The 18,283-nt window shown below is 28.9% G+C and overlaps 2 protein-coding genes across 2 annotated transcripts; both read right to left on the reverse strand.

Annotated features, from left to right (window-relative positions):
- Positions 1–8,606: 8,606 nt before the first annotated feature.
- LOC126845400 (uncharacterized) lies at positions 8,607–9,607 on the reverse strand. Its single transcript, XM_050584054.1, is given in 3 exon segments — positions 8,607–8,933; positions 8,979–9,480; positions 9,561–9,607. Coding segments are annotated over 3 exon segments (876 nt in total).
- A 1,350-nt stretch (positions 9,608–10,957) lies between these two features.
- On the reverse strand, positions 10,958–13,248 carry LOC126845401 (uncharacterized). The gene is made up of 3 exons (XM_050584055.1): positions 12,996–13,248; positions 12,046–12,366; positions 10,958–11,331 (listed from the first exon to the last, which is right to left on the reverse strand). The coding sequence occupies exons 1-3, from the start codon at positions 13,216–13,218 to the stop codon at positions 10,958–10,960; spliced, it is 918 nt and encodes a 305-aa protein (XP_050440012.1). The 5' UTR covers positions 13,219–13,248.
- Positions 13,249–18,283: the final 5,035 nt, after the last annotated feature.

Below are 18,283 nucleotides of genomic sequence, written 5' to 3' on the forward strand. Positions count from 1 at the left end.
TAAGACAAGTGTCTGTGCAAAGTTTCAGCCCTATACGACATCGGGAAGTGGGTTAAATTAATTTTGCAAGATTTGAAAAATACCCGTACAAACGTACGTACGTACGTGTTAGCGAGCTAAAGAAAAACATGTAATAAATTTAGTATACTTAATACTATAATACATATTAAAACGAGGATTATAAGTATAAAAGAAATAGTCGCAAAAGAAAAATCTAAGGCATTATCAATAGTACGGTAATTAATAATAAGGCATAATCAACTATCCTCGTAAAACACTCTTTTTATCAGTGAAAACTAGAATAAAATTCGTTCAGTATTTACTGAGAAAATCGTGCATAGACTCGGTAAACGAATTTGTTTATCGAATTAGATAATAATAAGGTTATTTTTGAAACTGGTCGACGCGTATTCGCATATAATAGGTAATAACTAATAAGCAAGTACGAGGTATCAATACGTTTATTCTGATTTCTAAGAAAGTTATTCATAGGTCATATTGTCATAACAACAAAAGTAATAAAGCTATCAAAGTTATTCAAATTATGATGGCTATTGTATTTTCTATTCTGTTCAATGTTACATACATTTTAATGAACAGTATTTAAAATAATACTCTAGTTTGTAACAAGCGGGCGAGCGCAATAGCGAGTGTTATATTATAGTGCCGCGCCAATGTCCAACGTGATGGAGCATACGTTGCGCGCGCATAATATTAGTTTTTACTAGAACGGCTGTCCGTAAAAGAATGATGTGCTACTCCGCACTGGCTGCAACCCGCAGCGTTGCAGCACTCGTATGGGCGTGGCTATATGCCGCCGCCGCCGCGCCGATATGGAAAATAACGCCATCTCTTGAGCGTTGGTTTCGTTTCACTTTTGCTTTGACGCCCTCTTAAATCATGTTTAAAACACAACCGGAAAAAATCGACACTGACACCGACACCGGTTATCATAACGAAAAATAACAGCTGTTTTATCTGATAAGATAAGTGATAAGGGAAAGCGATAAGAGATATGGTTTTTACAATGGAACACAACCGGAAAAAATCGACACAGACACCGCTTATCATAACGAAAAATAACAGCTGATTTATCTGATAAGATAAGAGAGATAAACGATAATAAATTCAGAAATATTTTAAGAAATTATGTTTTATTATCAAATATTCTGTTACTATATGTTGTATTCACAACGTTCAAAATAGAAATGAATAATAAATTCAATAATTTTATGGGCTAAATTCTCTATGAATTGTTTTGGGCCAGATATTTTGAAAATACAAACATAAAATATTAGCCAGTAACTTGATATGCTTACTAGCCACCTTAGATACATAAAAATGTATCCCGTGGTGTTGCGGACTCGTACGCAAGCTATATAAATTTTTTCATCAAAATACTTTGTGATATGCAATAGTCGTCGACTGTGGTAAGGCCATAGAAAAGAGATTAAATAGAAAGTGCATTCTCCGTTATTGTCATGAAATAGCGACACAAGCGCTACTGACGGATGTCTACCTATTCATGTTCAACTATCGATATTAATTATCGATTGTTTTATTTATCGATTATCACTAAATATTCGATTTTATGTTGAAACCAAAATAATTTATTAAATACTATCAAATAATAACCATTGAAGTCACGTTTATAAAATAATATTTATTTTCAGTGAGATACATACAATATTACAATATAATTTTGTAAAATAATATATGACAATGTAAACGGTAAAACTTATTCATTAAACAGGTTTAAAACAATTAACATTAATATTTATTTAAAACATTAAAACATAAGACATGTTTATTTTGATAATAAAACATATCACATAAATATAGTTCAATTGGTGATTCCAGAAAGATAATTTTTTTAAAAATGTTGGATAATTGATAAGAATTATAGTTTAATAAATTTCAAAATAAAGTTTAAGAGTATTATTACTTGTTAAGACATATCAATTAAACTATATGAATTGGATAAAAAATAATGCCAATAATATAACATTATATAAAATCATTTTTTGCTGATTTTTCAATAAAAAAAATTTAAATAAATAAAATAAATTTCATAGAATTAATTTTGGTAGATTTAGACTTGTATTTTGTATAATATTTTATAGCAGCAATTTTTATATTATTATTTGTACTTTTGTGTTTGTCTCCTATTTTTAAAATACAATTTATTTCTTTAAAAAATGAAAAATTGAATAAATAAACAGAAGTTTTTAAGAATATATCAAATAAGTTATGCTTGAGACAATGTAATGACTCGGTATTAATACAATTTTTAAAGACCAAAATAATTTATTTTTTTACATTTGACTTATCAATTACATCGGATAAATGTAAATTGAATAAATGTATCAGATAACCATATAAATTTGAAGCTTCAGTTTTAGGATAATTTAAATTACAGTTTTCATATTCAAAAGATTTTATAAAACTATGTTCACTAAAAAATTTATGAGAAGTTAATTTATAAATACATATTTTACAATTATTTAAACATGGCTTAATTTTTTTGATGTTTTAATATACTAGCTTGTTACTGCTTCTTAACATTTAATGTCCGTCAGTTTCCTAAACTGTTATCAGAATCTACAATAAACGTTTTACCTTTACACATATCCTTATCTGTGGTTTTTGAAGGTCTTTCAAATATGGGCCTGGATAGCACTTATGGACCGGATGGACTACCTCCTATTATTTTATCCAATTGTTGTTATGCCATGGCTAGCCCTATACTTACATTATGTCCTTTACTTAAGAAATATTTCCTCGTCTATGGAAGTCTAGTTTTGTTTTATCTATTTTTAAATCCGTAATTCAATAAAAAATTATCGCCCGATCTCAAAATTAAGCTCGTTACCGAAACTTATTGAAAAAATAGTTGAACCAAAACTATCTTGTGCATTTAACAGACTTAATATCGATGAGCAGCATGGCTTTTGAACCCACAAATCAACTTGTACCAATTTAGTAGTGTATGTTACAAATTTATTCGTTACCGTAGAAAAAAAGAGGACAAGTCGACGTTATTTATACCGACCATAGACCTATAAAGATTTTTTATAGGTCTATGATACCGACCTTAGCAAAGCGTTCGACTTAGTTGATCATGTTTTGTTATCAAATAAGCTTAATGATCTTGGCGTTGGTGGCTCTTTACTATCATGGTTTGATTCCTTTTTAACGGGTAGGACCAAACCGGTCAAAATTTTGGATCAATTATCGACGTTATTTAATGTCCCGCAAGGTGGATATTTATCCCCATTGTTATTTTTGTTGTTTATTAATGATGTAAAAAATGTGTTCTGTTTTTGTAAATACTCTCTTTTTGCGGATGACCTAAAGATATATATGGTAGTGAAATCCATAGAAGATTGTAAAAGGTTGCAAGATGATTTTGTTCGTTTTTCTAATTGGTATGTAGCGAACCATTTAAAGATTAATGTAAATAAATGTGCAAAAATATCCTTTACTAGACGTAAAAATCCACTTATGTATAATTACTATATTGATGACAAAGCTCTTAGGGTAGTCACGTCTAAAAAATATTTAGGTATTTTTCTATCGGCTGACCTCTCTTTTTCGGAACATATTTCATCAATTGATGGCAGAGACGTCAACGCTCGGATTTTCTCAACTTGGTCTTATAAGCCGTCCTAATAATGTACAATTTTATTTCTTAAGAGATTTATCTTGTAAGTTTACGATGAATTGCCCTATAAAGAAGGTTGCTTTGAAGTTAGGAATGAACTCACTTTCATCCAGACGTAAGCTTAATGATGCGTTATTTATTTATAAAATTTTAAATGGTCGTATTATTTGTCCCGAAATCATAAAATTAATTGGTTGGTTAGTTCCAACTTTTTACACCAAATAAAGGACAATCTTTTTCGAGGTATTCCACTTACAATCATACAGTTTCAACGAACCTAAGAGTCGCATGCTTCAATTCTGTAATACTCTTAAAAATTTTGATTTTAATTTCGATAATGAAGCTAAACTAATTCGGCGACTATGTTTGGGTTTCAATTAGAAAATTTTAGATTTAAATATGTACTTTCAATAATTGTCTCCTTATTAATATAATATTGTTTATCCTACGATATATATTAATTTGTTTATTATAATAATTTGTATTCTGTTTTACTCGTTTTACTATATCATGTATTCTATGTTAAAATTGTATTAGATGTAAATTTTTGTACATTCTTTGCCCTTTGGGCGTTAATAAATAAATAAATAAATAAAATAAACAAATGAGGTTGTTCGCTACATTTGAAACTTCTGAACCAATATTTAGAGCTTGTAGAACTTTTTAGTATTACAGCATAGTCTTTGATCGACTTGCTTGTTGCTAGTGGCCTTTAAACGGCTTACAAAGCTTTCTTAGCCTTTCACATTGTACACTTGATTAAATGCGATTGCCAGACTGATATTATACAACCATAGGTATGCATAGAGAAATGTTCTTTATGCGAAAAAATAATAATCAACAACTTTTAATTTGAGTTAAAATAATGTATGTACACTGAGATGAGATTAAAAGAATTAGGAAATGTGGTCACTTATGGTTTCTGTATACATTTTTTGACGCTCAAACAATTACTTTATTTTGAAGGGAGGGGAGTCATGTGGATTCTTTTGGATTATAAGTTAATTTCTTTTAACCCTAGCCCAGTGTGTAGGAGATTTATTTATTTAATATAAACGTGAAAGTACAATGTATATAATTGTGCAAATGTAATATTTTGTGCATATGACTTGACAAGATTTATAAAATAATCGGAATCCATATTTAATAATTGTTCCTAATCCCTTGTTGTGCCTTCCTTCTTTATCCATCCTTAAATTTTTCAAGACATTTTTTGGCGAAGATATTTATATCCTTGTCTTCCTCATTAGCTGGATTTTGTAATTTGTGTACTACATTCATATATTCTACAAATAGAGGTGCTCTTATATTATCTAAAACAAAAAAAAAACATTTTTCAAAAAATTGTTAAATATCAATGGTATTGAGCAGTTGCCCACGCCCCAGTAGTCTAGGAATAGGTATCCAAAAACCGACCAAGTTATATAAAAAAAAAACATAAATTCGCAATTTCTGGCGCCTAACGTGAACTCTGTCGAGCTATACCTGCGGGCTCGTTATACAGTAAAGGCCAAAAGTGAGAAGTGAAAAGTCAAATGACGAAAAATACCAATCCAGGAATTTAAATATGACATAAAGATTGTTGAGGCTATAACAGGTAATGGAGCGCAATTCTATGCCGGTTATCGCCAATGATACAGATGCCCTCTTATCTTGGTTGTCGCGGCCGTCCACACCACTCCGCCCTACTCCGCACGATCTATACTGGCAATACTACCGGTCAGCTGTTCACACACACACACACACACATATACGCACCGGGTTATACTATGTAAACAAATGTGCCACGCCCGTATTATCAGTGTTAGTAGTGCACTTGTTGCATTCTTGTGAATTTGAAGTATATAATATTAATCTAGACTTTTTTGTGTGTTTTTCTTCAGTGTTTTTTAGTTTTAAGTGTTATTATAGTATTTTTAAGCCATAAGGGCACTGTGATTTTTTATTATTATTGTCTTAAGGACAAAAGATTGTTTATTATTGTATTTTTAAGCCATAAGGGTATTATTGAGTTGTCATAAGGACAAAAAACTATTTTAATATTTTTTTTTTTGTTGTTCACTTTACTTTGTGTCTAGTATTATTTAGGTTTAGGTAGCAGCCCTGGCCAGCGGTTTGCAGTTCTTCGGTTTGTGAGTACTTTTTATTTATACCATATTTTATTGAGTTTGTTTTATTTGTGTTTGTGAATTTTATTCACAATTGTATCTTGAGCCAAAAGGGCTAATTATTTATTTATTACCACTTATTATAGCATTTTATTGAATATTATTATTATTATTATTATCATCGAGTTTGAGTTTTATTTATTTAGTTTTTAGTTATAGTTTTAAGTTTCCTACACATCCACACTATACACACTAAACACACTTTTGCACCACATAGCTCACTGGTCTTGCGTAGGCGATCCCTCACACTTCCAGTGAGACTATTTACCCCACTACCCACACAGCACTGATCGGTAAGTGTAAAGCAATTGGTAACCGGGTAAGTGGCCTATTATTGTCCGCCCCCGGCCCGTTCAAAGATAGACATATCTTATACTATAATAATACTCATATAACATATAATAAAAAATGACACCCGTTTTTGTAGATGATATTTTATCGTCAAGCTCTGATGATACAGACTTAAATCCTGATGAATCTGAATATAATAGGTGATATTGAACGTAAATCAAATTTAAAAAATATGAGTCAAACGCTAACTTCCGCTCTTGATAGAACTAATTTTTCGAAAAGAAACACAACCTACGTAGTAGCCGCAGCTGTAGCCTCAGCAGGGTTAGATATTGCTACTGTGTCTGTTAGTAAAGATACGATTCGTCGAGCTAGAATAATTAATAGAGAACAAATATCAAAATATATACAAAATCTTCTTTCAGGTCTAATATTCCGTTAATAGTTCATCGGGATGTTAAAATGTTGCCCGGTTCAACTTCTAAAAGATAAAAATTTTCAATATATTGTAAAATATAGTACAATGTGTACCTAAAAATATTGGAAAAAATGTTGTTCAAAATATTAATGTATTCCGAGAAAATGAGTGTCTTACCCAAAATGAATCACACTGTACAATAAACAATTTTTTTTAGTATTTTGCTACTTTAATGTTATAGTAAAATGATGAGTATGCAAAACAGTTTTAATTTATAAAATACTATAAATTGAATATAATTTTTAAAAAATGGGTTTGACTTTAGAACTAATAAAAAAAACGTACATTTAATAATTAAAATTTCTATGAAACCATATTAAACGAGCTTAGATTCTATAGATTATTATATCAAACGATAGAGTAACTTCTTAGGATTCGAACAAAAGCGACAGATTTAGAGATATTGAATAGATTTAGTTTTAGACAACAAATTCTGCAAATTAATAAAAATTACTAAAAATTATATTAAATCGCGTTGAGCGACCTGTAAAACTTTACCGAATGACCCCAAATTTCGATAAACTTATTTATTTACTATAATGATTAATTTTTAGTGGTGAGCGAAAAAAAATCTTTTTTGTGCTACCTCACTACACATTTCCAGAATATAGTTTGGGTTATGTAACAAATTTACCTTTATACTTATAATTTACTATATATATAAATAAACATAATAAAGATTTTCTTTATGATTTTTTAGCTACCATAAGTATTTTAAACATAAAAACTAACACCAATATACCGTTTGATAACGGACAATTTATTTGTGTATGTTTTTAAGTTACAATACTAAACTGAAAATTTTATACAAATTTTTAAAATTATACAATTTTTTTTTGGTGCCATAAAAAAGTTGATTAACAGCTTCGCATCGAGCTAAAAAAAAAATTATTAAATGATAAATGAAACATAATCGTAAATACTTACCTGCTAATTCCGGTGTTACTTTCTTTTCAACTCTGTATTTCCTTATAGCAAGAAGATTTGTGTAACTGTTACCCACTAAATCGAGAAAATTTGACTCAGTCACATATGTTTTACCAGGATTTCTTTTTTCTGCATATTCATCGAAAATTAACTCAAGTTCCGACTGAAAATTGTTGTAATTATATCGTTCAACGAATCAAGATATAAGCAATATTCGATTAAATATTTATTTGAATAAGAAGTAAACTTTTATTCCGTTATTGATTCATTTAAATTCAATCAAGATTAAATTTAATTTTAACTACGAATTCAAGTATTGCCCAAGATTAAATTAACATTTTTTCAGGTCGTCAATTTTTTTTTTTATCAAAAGTTGATGTTTAGATATTTTTTTTGCTTAAATCGACTTTACCATCCCAGACCCGAATTTCGATTTTATTTTTTCATTCGATTTGTTTTTTGATGCTGAAAACGATGGCACGAAAAAAAATTTGCGGAAACGCTTAGTTTTGAAGTTACAGCTACTTGAACTTAGAAAATTATCACTGCGCGGGACGCCCCGCAGCGCCCGCGCTGTCCGCACCGTCCGTGGCGCCCGCACGGTCGCTGCCGTCATGCAGGAGGATCGCGTACACTTTTTCCCAATGACCAGTTTCTTATCAAGACTTTTAACTTTAAAACAAAACTAACTTAAACCTGGCTAGGTTCAGACTCGTTTGGCCGCTGGCCGCCTTCAGAAAAGTATCAGGTTAGGTTTTTTAAACCCTTTAGGTGAGCTATTTTTTCCTCTGGGGGTTTGGGAGCGTGAGCCCCCATCCATCGAAGAGTCCCGTAGGGGCTCGAGTCGGCTCCCGGAGCCGGTAGGCGTAGGGAGTCGCTTTATATAGATGTAAGTTTTTTAAGTTAAAACTCAATTAAAGAAATTCAATTACATTAGCCCACGAAAACGGGAGTTTCACGACAAGTGGAATGGTTATCAAGGCAACATAAAATTATAAAACATATAGTTAAATAATGTATTTATATAAATAATTATATAAAAGTATATATATACATATAATATTATTAAATTCTAATTTTAATCTAAAGTTATTTCATAATCGGAGTCGTCGTTATCTTCGACAGGCCCAATTACATTACACGGGTTGTATAATAAACCCGCTAGTTTAAAAAACTCGACCATGGGGTCGAGCTTATTCGATTTAATATATTTTAAAAACATAAATTTTAAAAAGTAACCATAAAAAAATGTTTTTTTTCGATGATATTGCGGCATTGAGTGTTTAACATGCCGCCACAGCCCTTCAATTGTGTTGGTGTGTTGGCCTGTTTCAGGGTCTTTAAAATTTATCGAATGGTTTACCTTAAAATGGACATAGCCTTCGTTCTCAAGACAATCGTATGCCTGTTGTATATAAAGTTAACCGTTAGTTTTAATTCCAGTTGAAACTTTCACAATTTAACTTTCACTTTAACAAAAATCGGATACTATTGTAGTGCCTGGTAATGTCCAATACTTTATGATTTTTAAAAGGGTATCTTTGTCGCGTCTTTCCATGGGGACTAAAAAACACCGACCTGTCTCTCTCTCCACACCTCCGAACACCCACTGTCCTTCTACAGCATGCCCACGATGATATTTCCGCTTCCCAAATTTGCTCTCGTCTATTTCGACGGTTATGCCTTGTCCACCAATTTTAATTTTGTGAACAACCATTCCATTATGGACGACTTCCCGACAAAAACTCGACCAATCAACCGCGATGTCACGAGTTATATTTATTTCGTCCATAATAAACTCTTGGGTTACGCTTTTTAGCCACAAATAAGAAAAACTAATAATTTTTATCATGGGCAAATGGGATTTTTTAAAAAATTTGTCCTTCCTCAAGGAAACCTCAAAGTCGCGTGTGTTCTTTTTTTGTTTCCTTTCGCAAATTGTTTCACGACATCTACATTAAATTTATATATTTAAATTAATTTCTAAACAAAAAAGTGTCCGGTAAATTAAGTTTGTTATAAAAAAATTTACCTCCAAATAAAGCCATCAATATTATTGTTACGTTCACAAATTTTCATAATATGATTCCTTGGACATTGGTAATCGCCTTCCTTAGGTATTAGTGTCCAAGTTTGACACATATTTAAAACATTTACGTTAATTTGAGTTTTGGTTTCAAATTCAAACATTTGTAAATTTTAAAAAAAATTTAACTCACTCATTTTTTTTAAATAAGAGAAAGAAAGATAACTAAGTGAAAATAATACGTGTTAACACCAGTGTTGGGAAAAGATAACTATAAAGTTATCTAGATAAGATAACGGATAATTGAGTAATATATCAACTAGATAAGATATTAAATTATTCATTTAACATTTATCTAGCTAAAAGATAAAGATAAATACAATTTTATCTAGATGAAAAATAGATAAATTAAATTTTAAACTTCATAAAATGTTATACGAAAATGTATGAGTGAACATTTTATATAAATACTTGTATACTTTTGTGATATATACTTAGCAGAAAATTAAATATTAAAATTTGATAACTGCTACAAATGAATTACTTTTAAAACCGCAAATAAATATTACACTTAACATATTTTTCCATAGTTTACCGGTCAAACCACAACAGAATATTTAAAAATATTTATATTTCTAAACTGCTGTGTGGGTTAGTCTTCCGGTTATATGATTATTGTCTATTGATTATCATTAAAAAATATTTTAAATACTAATTAAAATAATAGTGGTCTTCTATATATAATGAGACAAAACATCATTAAAATTAGAATAGAAAAACTTAAGTAATTGACCAAATTCATTAAATACCGGTGTATAAAAAAATATTTTTGGAAGTGCCATATTTCATTTTTAAGTACCTTGATAATGATTTTTAAACGAAGAAATATTCGCCAAAATTGTGAAGGTACATTAAAATATAGAAAAAATTGTAAATACATTATTTTTCAAAATACAAACATATATTACAAACTACATACATACCACGTAAAATTTAAAAACTATAACAAAATCATATGGTAGTTTTAAATCAAAACATATAAAATTAAGCACATTCTTAGCCATCATAATATAAACAGTGTACACCTAGTAGGAAATTTACAAATTCAAATCAAGGCTTTTGTTTAATCTGGAATAGATTTAATCAAAATATGGTAAATTAAACATTATTATCTTATTTTTAATGATAATAGCAATACTTAATAATATCTTATAATTTACAATGCAATGTTTGCTGTAACAAATTTAATAGATTTTTATAAATAAATGTTATATATATATATATACAGCCAAATATATTTAATAAAAATAAATCTTTATGTTTTATTTTATTATACTATATAATAGTATAGTATAATGTATAGTTATTTATAGTACAATATAATAAAATATATTTATTTTTTATTAAATATATTTTGCTCTGCAGCACAATAACTTTTCAAAAGTTTTATCACCAAGGCGATTACGTCTTGGTGTTAAAACTTGTATTGCTCCGCTAAACAATCTTTCAACTGCTGCTGAAGATGGTATGGTTGTATTATATTGTAAGAAAACTTCTTTGATAGTAGAAAATTTATTTAATATATTGAGTTCTTTTTTTTTATTATTAAAAAAAGATAATGCTTGGACATTTGCGTTATTTAAATTTCTTGATTCTGGGTCAGATGAGCTATTTAAATTATTTGGTGTACATACATTTTTAAAAAAATCATCACTGTTATCAGAGTGTTCTTCCTCACCATCAGTAGTAGAATCTATTGAATTTGTTACTGAAATCGCTGCTTTGCAACATTCAGCAAGAAATAGGTCTTTACATGAATTCTTATATCGAAGTGGTACCCAACTTAACTTAAATTTAGGATGACTCATAGAAGCAATGATAAAGTCTTTGCTCTCTGGACAGCTTAAATCAAATAAATAAAAAAAACGCTTTTCAAGAGCAGTAATAATGGCAAGACATAATGATCTACAATGCTTCAAATTGGTAAATTCTATTAACTTAAGCCGTACGGATAAAATGGTTGGAGCTACATACCCCAAAAAACTGTTTTTTTCACCTTGTAACTTATCTAGAGATATAGCTAATGGCTCCATCACTTTACAGTATTCCTCCAAAAACACCCATTCATTTAGTTTTAATTTTTTTAAATGCAAATCATCAAATGCTTCAATTAATTGCTGTTTATGTTTTAAAACTTTTAAGCTTGAGTCATACAAAGAATTCCATCGAGTTACAACAGGTACAGGGAATTTACAACCGCACATCTCAACAATTTTATCAGAAGCTACAGTAGATCTACTAACAACAGTCCAAAACCTAAACAGTTTTTTAAAGGTGGATTCAGAGAGATTTGTATAGAGTGAATTAGTAATTTTATAAATGTCAGTTGTTGCAATTAAATTTAATTTGTAAGCACAACATTTCATATGTGGGGGTAAACAAAATGTGTCATCTTTATTCTGATGTTCTGAACTACTATTAAATATCTGACCAATATCAACTGTCGTAATATTGTCTTCAAAATCAGAATCCTCGGAGTCTAAAATGTCTTCATTTAAGTCACCTATACTCATAGTAGTTGACTGAGATGGTAGTAAGCTTGTTGAGAAAGTTCTGAAAGCTTTGCCGAAATTGCTGGCATTATCTGTCACTGTATGTGTGATTTTTGAATAATGAATATTATACTCTTGTATGATTGTTGTCATTGTTTCTGCAATGTTCAAGTAATTGTGACTTCCTTTTATTCTTCTGCAGCCCAAAACAAATGAACTACGTTCATATGTTTCAGCATCGATAAAGTGGCAAGTCATCCCTGAAAAACGATAATATAATACAAGAATTAAGTAAAATTTTCTACTTATAATTGTCATACTGTTTACTATTTTTAAATTGAATACAAGTATAAATTTAAAAATATATATTAACTTTCTTTATCGTGTTCTATGTAACGATAGGTAAATTGATATAATATTAATTATAAATAATAAACTATTATAATACTATACAAAAATCAGTGTTGTATAGAATAATTTTTATAACATGTTATAAATATGTATAATATAGTTGAACTGAGAATCCTTAGTGAAAAAATGAGCATTTAAGATAATAAGTTGTAATATCATGTACCAAAAATATTACCCAAATTTCTAATTACTAAATTGTCTTTTTGACAAAAACAATTGTTTTGGAATATAAAAGTGTTATTTTATAAAACTACATACAGTTTTTATTCTAGCATACTTCTTGATCATTTTACTATAGATCATATTTTTTAAACTATTTCAATAAATTACATTTAAAATTTGTTTTTAGTATATATTTTTTTAATTAAATTTGATATCCAGAGAAGGATTTAAATACTTGTATTTAATGTATTACAACTTTGAATTAACCAAATCAATTAACATTTTGTTAACAAACTAAATTACATATCACACTTACCTAAATAACTTTTGTTGTTGGCACTCCAAATATCCGCAGTGGTACAAATGAATTTTAATTTCTCAAATGTCAACTTCAACATGGTTACATAAGAGATATAATTAGTATTCAACAGATTTGATAAATTTTTTAAATTTGGAATTATTGATTCATCGTTTGTACGAGTAAGTCCCAAAATTAATTTGCGAAAACTATGTTTTTCACAAGTTAGGAGTGGTCGCATTTCACAGACTATGTATTGAAAAACCAAATCATACACCTGTAAGGAATAAATATTACATTTTATAGCTATTATATATAATAGACATAACACTTAAATATGTTACTGTTTTTATTATTAAAAACTTGAAAATATTGTATTTAAAAATATGGTTTTTATTATTAACATGATGTTAGTAGAAATAAAAACTATGTTTATTAGGTTGGGAAAATAAATTGAATTTGATAAAACAGCATAGTAAATACTAAATAATTGTTATTACAATTTAGTGGATCAAATTCATTTATAATTACCATTTACGTGAGTTATTATTTACAAACATAGAAACATTTGCCTATTAGAAAAAAAAATGAAAACTATTAAATACTAATTCACAAACTCTAATAAGACTTGGCGTTATTGTAACCACAAGCTTACTATAACTTATTTTTATTGTAACTATTTACAAAATAAGTAATTAATGTGTATGCATAATATTTTTATAAAACTAATATAGTATTTAGATTTTAGATTATTAAGAATTATTTATGTCTTATTTTAAATTTCTAGCTATTTTCTAAGTTAGTAAAATGGTTATTAATTTAGGTTATAATGTAAATACTAATTAAAATGAATACCTCTTGCTTTGAATATGTTTGTTTAAGTTCTGAATTAAACGTAGAATAACACAATTTTGCTTGCTTTGATTTTGGTGCAATTAAATTAGAATTATCATACCGTTTTTTTTCTTTATAGTTCTTTAATTCATTCATCATACAAGAATGTACAAGCTAAAAAAATATAATATGCTTATTATAATATATCTTGGTAAATTTAGTTTTAGGTATTGAAAATTAAAGTAACCTAAGTCAAAAATATTTTTACTTGAGTGCTATTAAGTGCTATTTTGTTTAACAAAGAGTACTAGGTAATTGAAATAATATTTAAAAAATAACTATTGCAATATTAGTTTTTGTATAAAATCTCCAATACTCATAATTTATTATACAAAATAATAGTATATCTATCTAACACATTATAAAAAATAACCAAACAGTTTTATGTTTTTATAAAAAAAAAACTGTAAATTTATGTTAGTTTAACTACTTAAGGGCTATTTAGTTAAATATCACCAGTGAAAAATTAATTTTACTTACTTTGTAGTGACTCAATAGGTTACCAGTTGAATTCGAATAAGCCATTATTTTCTTTGCGCAAATTTGACAATTAACAGTAATTTTTGATCCGTCAACCGACAGTATTTTGTAATATTTGCCATCCAATAGATAATTTTGATTTTTATCGATAGCATTTGTAGGCTCTGCTGGTTGTGACCCAGCAAGATTGTTAATTTGGTATTGATCACCCTCGTGACTTCGTTTAGAACAAACAGAATTTTCCAAATATTTATCCATTTTATAATTAAAAACAATAAATAATAATTATTATTCGAATAAAAAAAAACACAACACTGCCATAAAGTTATAAGTTATAACAGACATAAGAAAAACACTCGCGAAAACGTGAACTGACAACTGTGAACACGTCTGTGTTCTTTACAAAGCTGAAAGACATAAGGGTTTGCTCCGATAACGAATTATCGTTGAAAAATATAAACAATAATATTGCACCAAATCAGTGTAACACTGACAGTGTTCCCCGAATACGTGGACCCATTATAGCTTTTTATAGAATTATTACTGTATTACTCTATAGGCTAACAAAGTATTTTCACAGATTACAGAACAATTTAATAACCAATAAGACGTAGGTACTAAGAAATGGACAGTTACGTCAAAGAGCAAATTTTCCTTATATTAGATTTCGCGATTTATGGCTACTCTGTTCATTTGTCATTTATTATTTTCATGTACTCTGTTTATGTAATCTTTTATGTAGGCAACAGAAATAGTATAAATAGGTATAAAAAGTAAATACGAGTTTATCAAACTCGATAATCGATGACGAGACATTTCGTTATCGGTTGAAACTATTTATAAACATATTGTTCTTTTTTGAGGCTTAACTATCGTTTTGGCCACATACGGTCTACGGACTACGGAGAGCCCACATTATTTTTAAAATGTTTATTACATGGTTTTGTTATTTTATTTTGATTGAAAATACAAATAACTTTTCGGAAACGGCTCATTGTTTATTGGACTTGTATTACTATTTACTATTTTACTTTTATAGTCTTTACTCTTTACCCTATATGTAGTTACTGATACAGGACTCGCCTGACATGTATATATATTTGTAAAATATAATTTATAACCATTCTGCTCAAATAAACACCTGCACTTTCGACCATTTTTTTTGTTGGGATTTTGGTCAATGTTAATCTTGAAATTATTATCGTGAAAATTCTTATAAGCACGTTTTATATAGCACTAGTAATTATTTCGAGAGTACTGGGAAAAAAATTATCAACATTAAATAAAAACTGAGCACTGTAGTCGAGAACTACGAATATAAATAATAAATTATACGATAATACATATATAACTCTTATCTACTTCTACCTATTAAAAATAGGTAAAAAACGTTTTGTATAATCGACTAAAATACATTGGATTACAATGGAATATTGGACTTGTCTAATAAGCCAACCCCAATGTATTAATAATATATTCTTATATCACTATTCATTAGGACCTAGGTATATTAATATTTTTAGGCTAGGACTACATTATGCGTTTCGTCGGATCCCGAAACCTATTTTTGTAAAACCCATAAATAAATAACTTAAAAAATAGATACAATTTCTATCTAGATAAATAGCCTCAGCTAACCGATTTGCTTATCTAAATAAGATAATAAGATGATTTAATTTTTTTTACCTAGATAAGATGATAATTACAATTTTTTATATAGATAAAATTATCTAGATAATTCCCAACACTGGTTAACACGTAGGGACTATACTTACGTATGACATTTTAATTAATTCGGGACCTATTTTAGGTGATTTTTCTGAACAAAACAAGATGTTATCTACTATCTACACTACCTGTCCTTATTGTCTTAATTAACTTGTATGTCCCAAAATATTATCCAACATTGTTATCTTAATTTGTCTATCCTGTCAAACAGTTTATACGATTATTTACGTTTTATTTACGATTTCTTATTCCCCATATAATTTTTACGAATCCTATATCAGAATTAGGTGAACTCCTCTAATTCAATAGCTGCCGACGCAACTAAACCCTTCGTGGTCTTTTTTTTGCTGGGTAAGTTACACGGCTTTCAGAGTCTGCATCCATGAAAAATATACGCGATCCCTCTTGCATGACGGCGGCGACCGTGCGGGCGCTGCGGGGCGTCCCGCGCAGTGATAATTTTCTAAGTTCAAGTAGCTGTAACTTCAAAACTAAGCGTTTCCGCAAATTTTTTTTCGTGCCATCGTTTTCAGCATTAAAAAACAAATCGAATGAAAAAATAAAATCGAAATTCGGGTCTGGGGTGGTAAAGTCGATTTGTTCCATTTTTTTTTCGGCTTTTATAAAAAATTGTTTTATATGAGAATTCCCATTATAAAAAATTTTGATTTTTTTATCAACAATTATTTTTCTTGTAAAAGCTTCATAACTTCCTATACACATTTTGTTTAAGTATAAAAAAAAATAAACCCTATCATTGTCCGTTCTATTACGAACTAAACTAATATAGTAACTTGCTAATCAATTTGATCAATGGACAAAAAAAAAACAAAAATTGAAAAAAGTAAGAAATCTAAAAAAAATCTATGCATTACATTTTTTTATTTTTCATAGAAATATATTCAAATTAAGCTACAAAACTATAGTAGTTGTTGGTAATTGAACGAAGAATATGCTCATGTTTTTATTTATTTAAAAAAAAATATAAGATGAGTTTTAGTGTTTTGTTTTTATAAAATTATTATTTAATTAAATTACCTTAACTGTGGTATTAGCTTCATCTGTTAGAGTAGCCCGTACAGGGTTATTGGCAGCCAAGAAACACGATGTTAACAAAATAGCGAACTTATACATTTTTATTAGTGTTTAATTCGGCAACAAAATGAATTGAATAAAAATCTCTCTCTGCGATTTCTAGTTTTATTAGAATGAAAACAAACAAATGTTCTAAATAAATACATTTTTACAAAGTATTTTTTTATTTGCGAATTCGACGGTAAATCGTGTAAGGTATGCATATTTTGTTGGTTTAATCCGATTTGAAGCCATGGGGGATATCTTGTTTTCGGCTTAGACACATGTGTTGTTATTAATATTCCGTTTTTCTACACACTGTGTGTTTTTTCGTCTAAAAACATGTCACTCAAAGCTTGGTGGTCGAATGTAATTCGAAATACCGACGTACGCCAAAAGTCAAGTACATTTTTCCCTAGGCGTAGGTTTTTCTGGTAATTGTTAGACTGCAAACCTAATTAATAAATAATAATCCTATTGTCTCTCTCTCGTCTTATGCTTCCGTTATCTACTCTCATTTACCTTATGGCATACCTAACCGTCACTTCCATACACATTGGCTTCGTTAAAATTGTTCCTTCATGGCAAACATCACAATAATATCATCTGTTGCATTCTCTAAAATATTCTTCGATTATTTTCACCATAAATAAAATTATTTATCAATCTTTCTGGGAGACATTGTATCACGAATGTATCTACTTCCCCCATTTAGAGATTAGTAATAAAACGTTACAAGATATACATCGCGGGCTTAGAAACTAAGGGTTCTGTATCGACTTTATCTTTGAAGATACGTTGCCACATTAAAGCTCATTTGATATTTTGTATAGACCGGTGGCTATCGCTGACTGCCCGAGCTGTTCGATTTTCGTCATTTTTTTTTTTTTTTACTCTTTAATTGGAGGCCTAAATTTGGGTTTACAATCGGCTGTGTATTAAGTCTTATTGTGTACTCCGAATTTTGACATTTAAACGAAAAATCATCAAATAAACAAAAAGTTAATGCCTTTAAAATTATGTCGCAAAAAATATATTCAATTTTTATTAACAGCTATTAAGGCATTCATTGTAATTCAATAGTGTTATTAAGATGTTAATGTATAAGATAAGATCAACCCTGTAGATAA

Source organism: Adelges cooleyi, unplaced genomic scaffold, assembly GCF_023614345.1.
Source record: "Adelges cooleyi isolate 19-005CV unplaced genomic scaffold, UGA_ACOO_1.1 ACOO_flye_CR_arks_rails_tigmint_CR_PRNA_784, whole genome shotgun sequence".
NCBI lineage: Eukaryota > Metazoa > Arthropoda > Insecta > Hemiptera > Adelgidae > Adelges > Adelges cooleyi.

What these genes read in the sequence shown, in the direction of transcription:
- LOC126845401 (XM_050584055.1), bottom strand. Translation starts at nt 13,218, where the DNA reads ATGCGACCACTCCTAACTTGTGAAAAACATAGTTTTCGCAAATTAATT. An exon ending in CAACAACAAAAGTTATTTAG is followed by an intron (nt 12,367 to 12,995) that starts GTAAGTGTGATA and finishes ATCGTTTTTCAG; the next exon opens with GGATGACTTGCCACTTTATC. An exon ending in TATTACGACAGTTGATATTG is followed by an intron (nt 11,332 to 12,045) that starts GTCAGATATTTA and finishes GTTGCAAAGCAG; the next exon opens with CGATTTCAGTAACAAATTCA.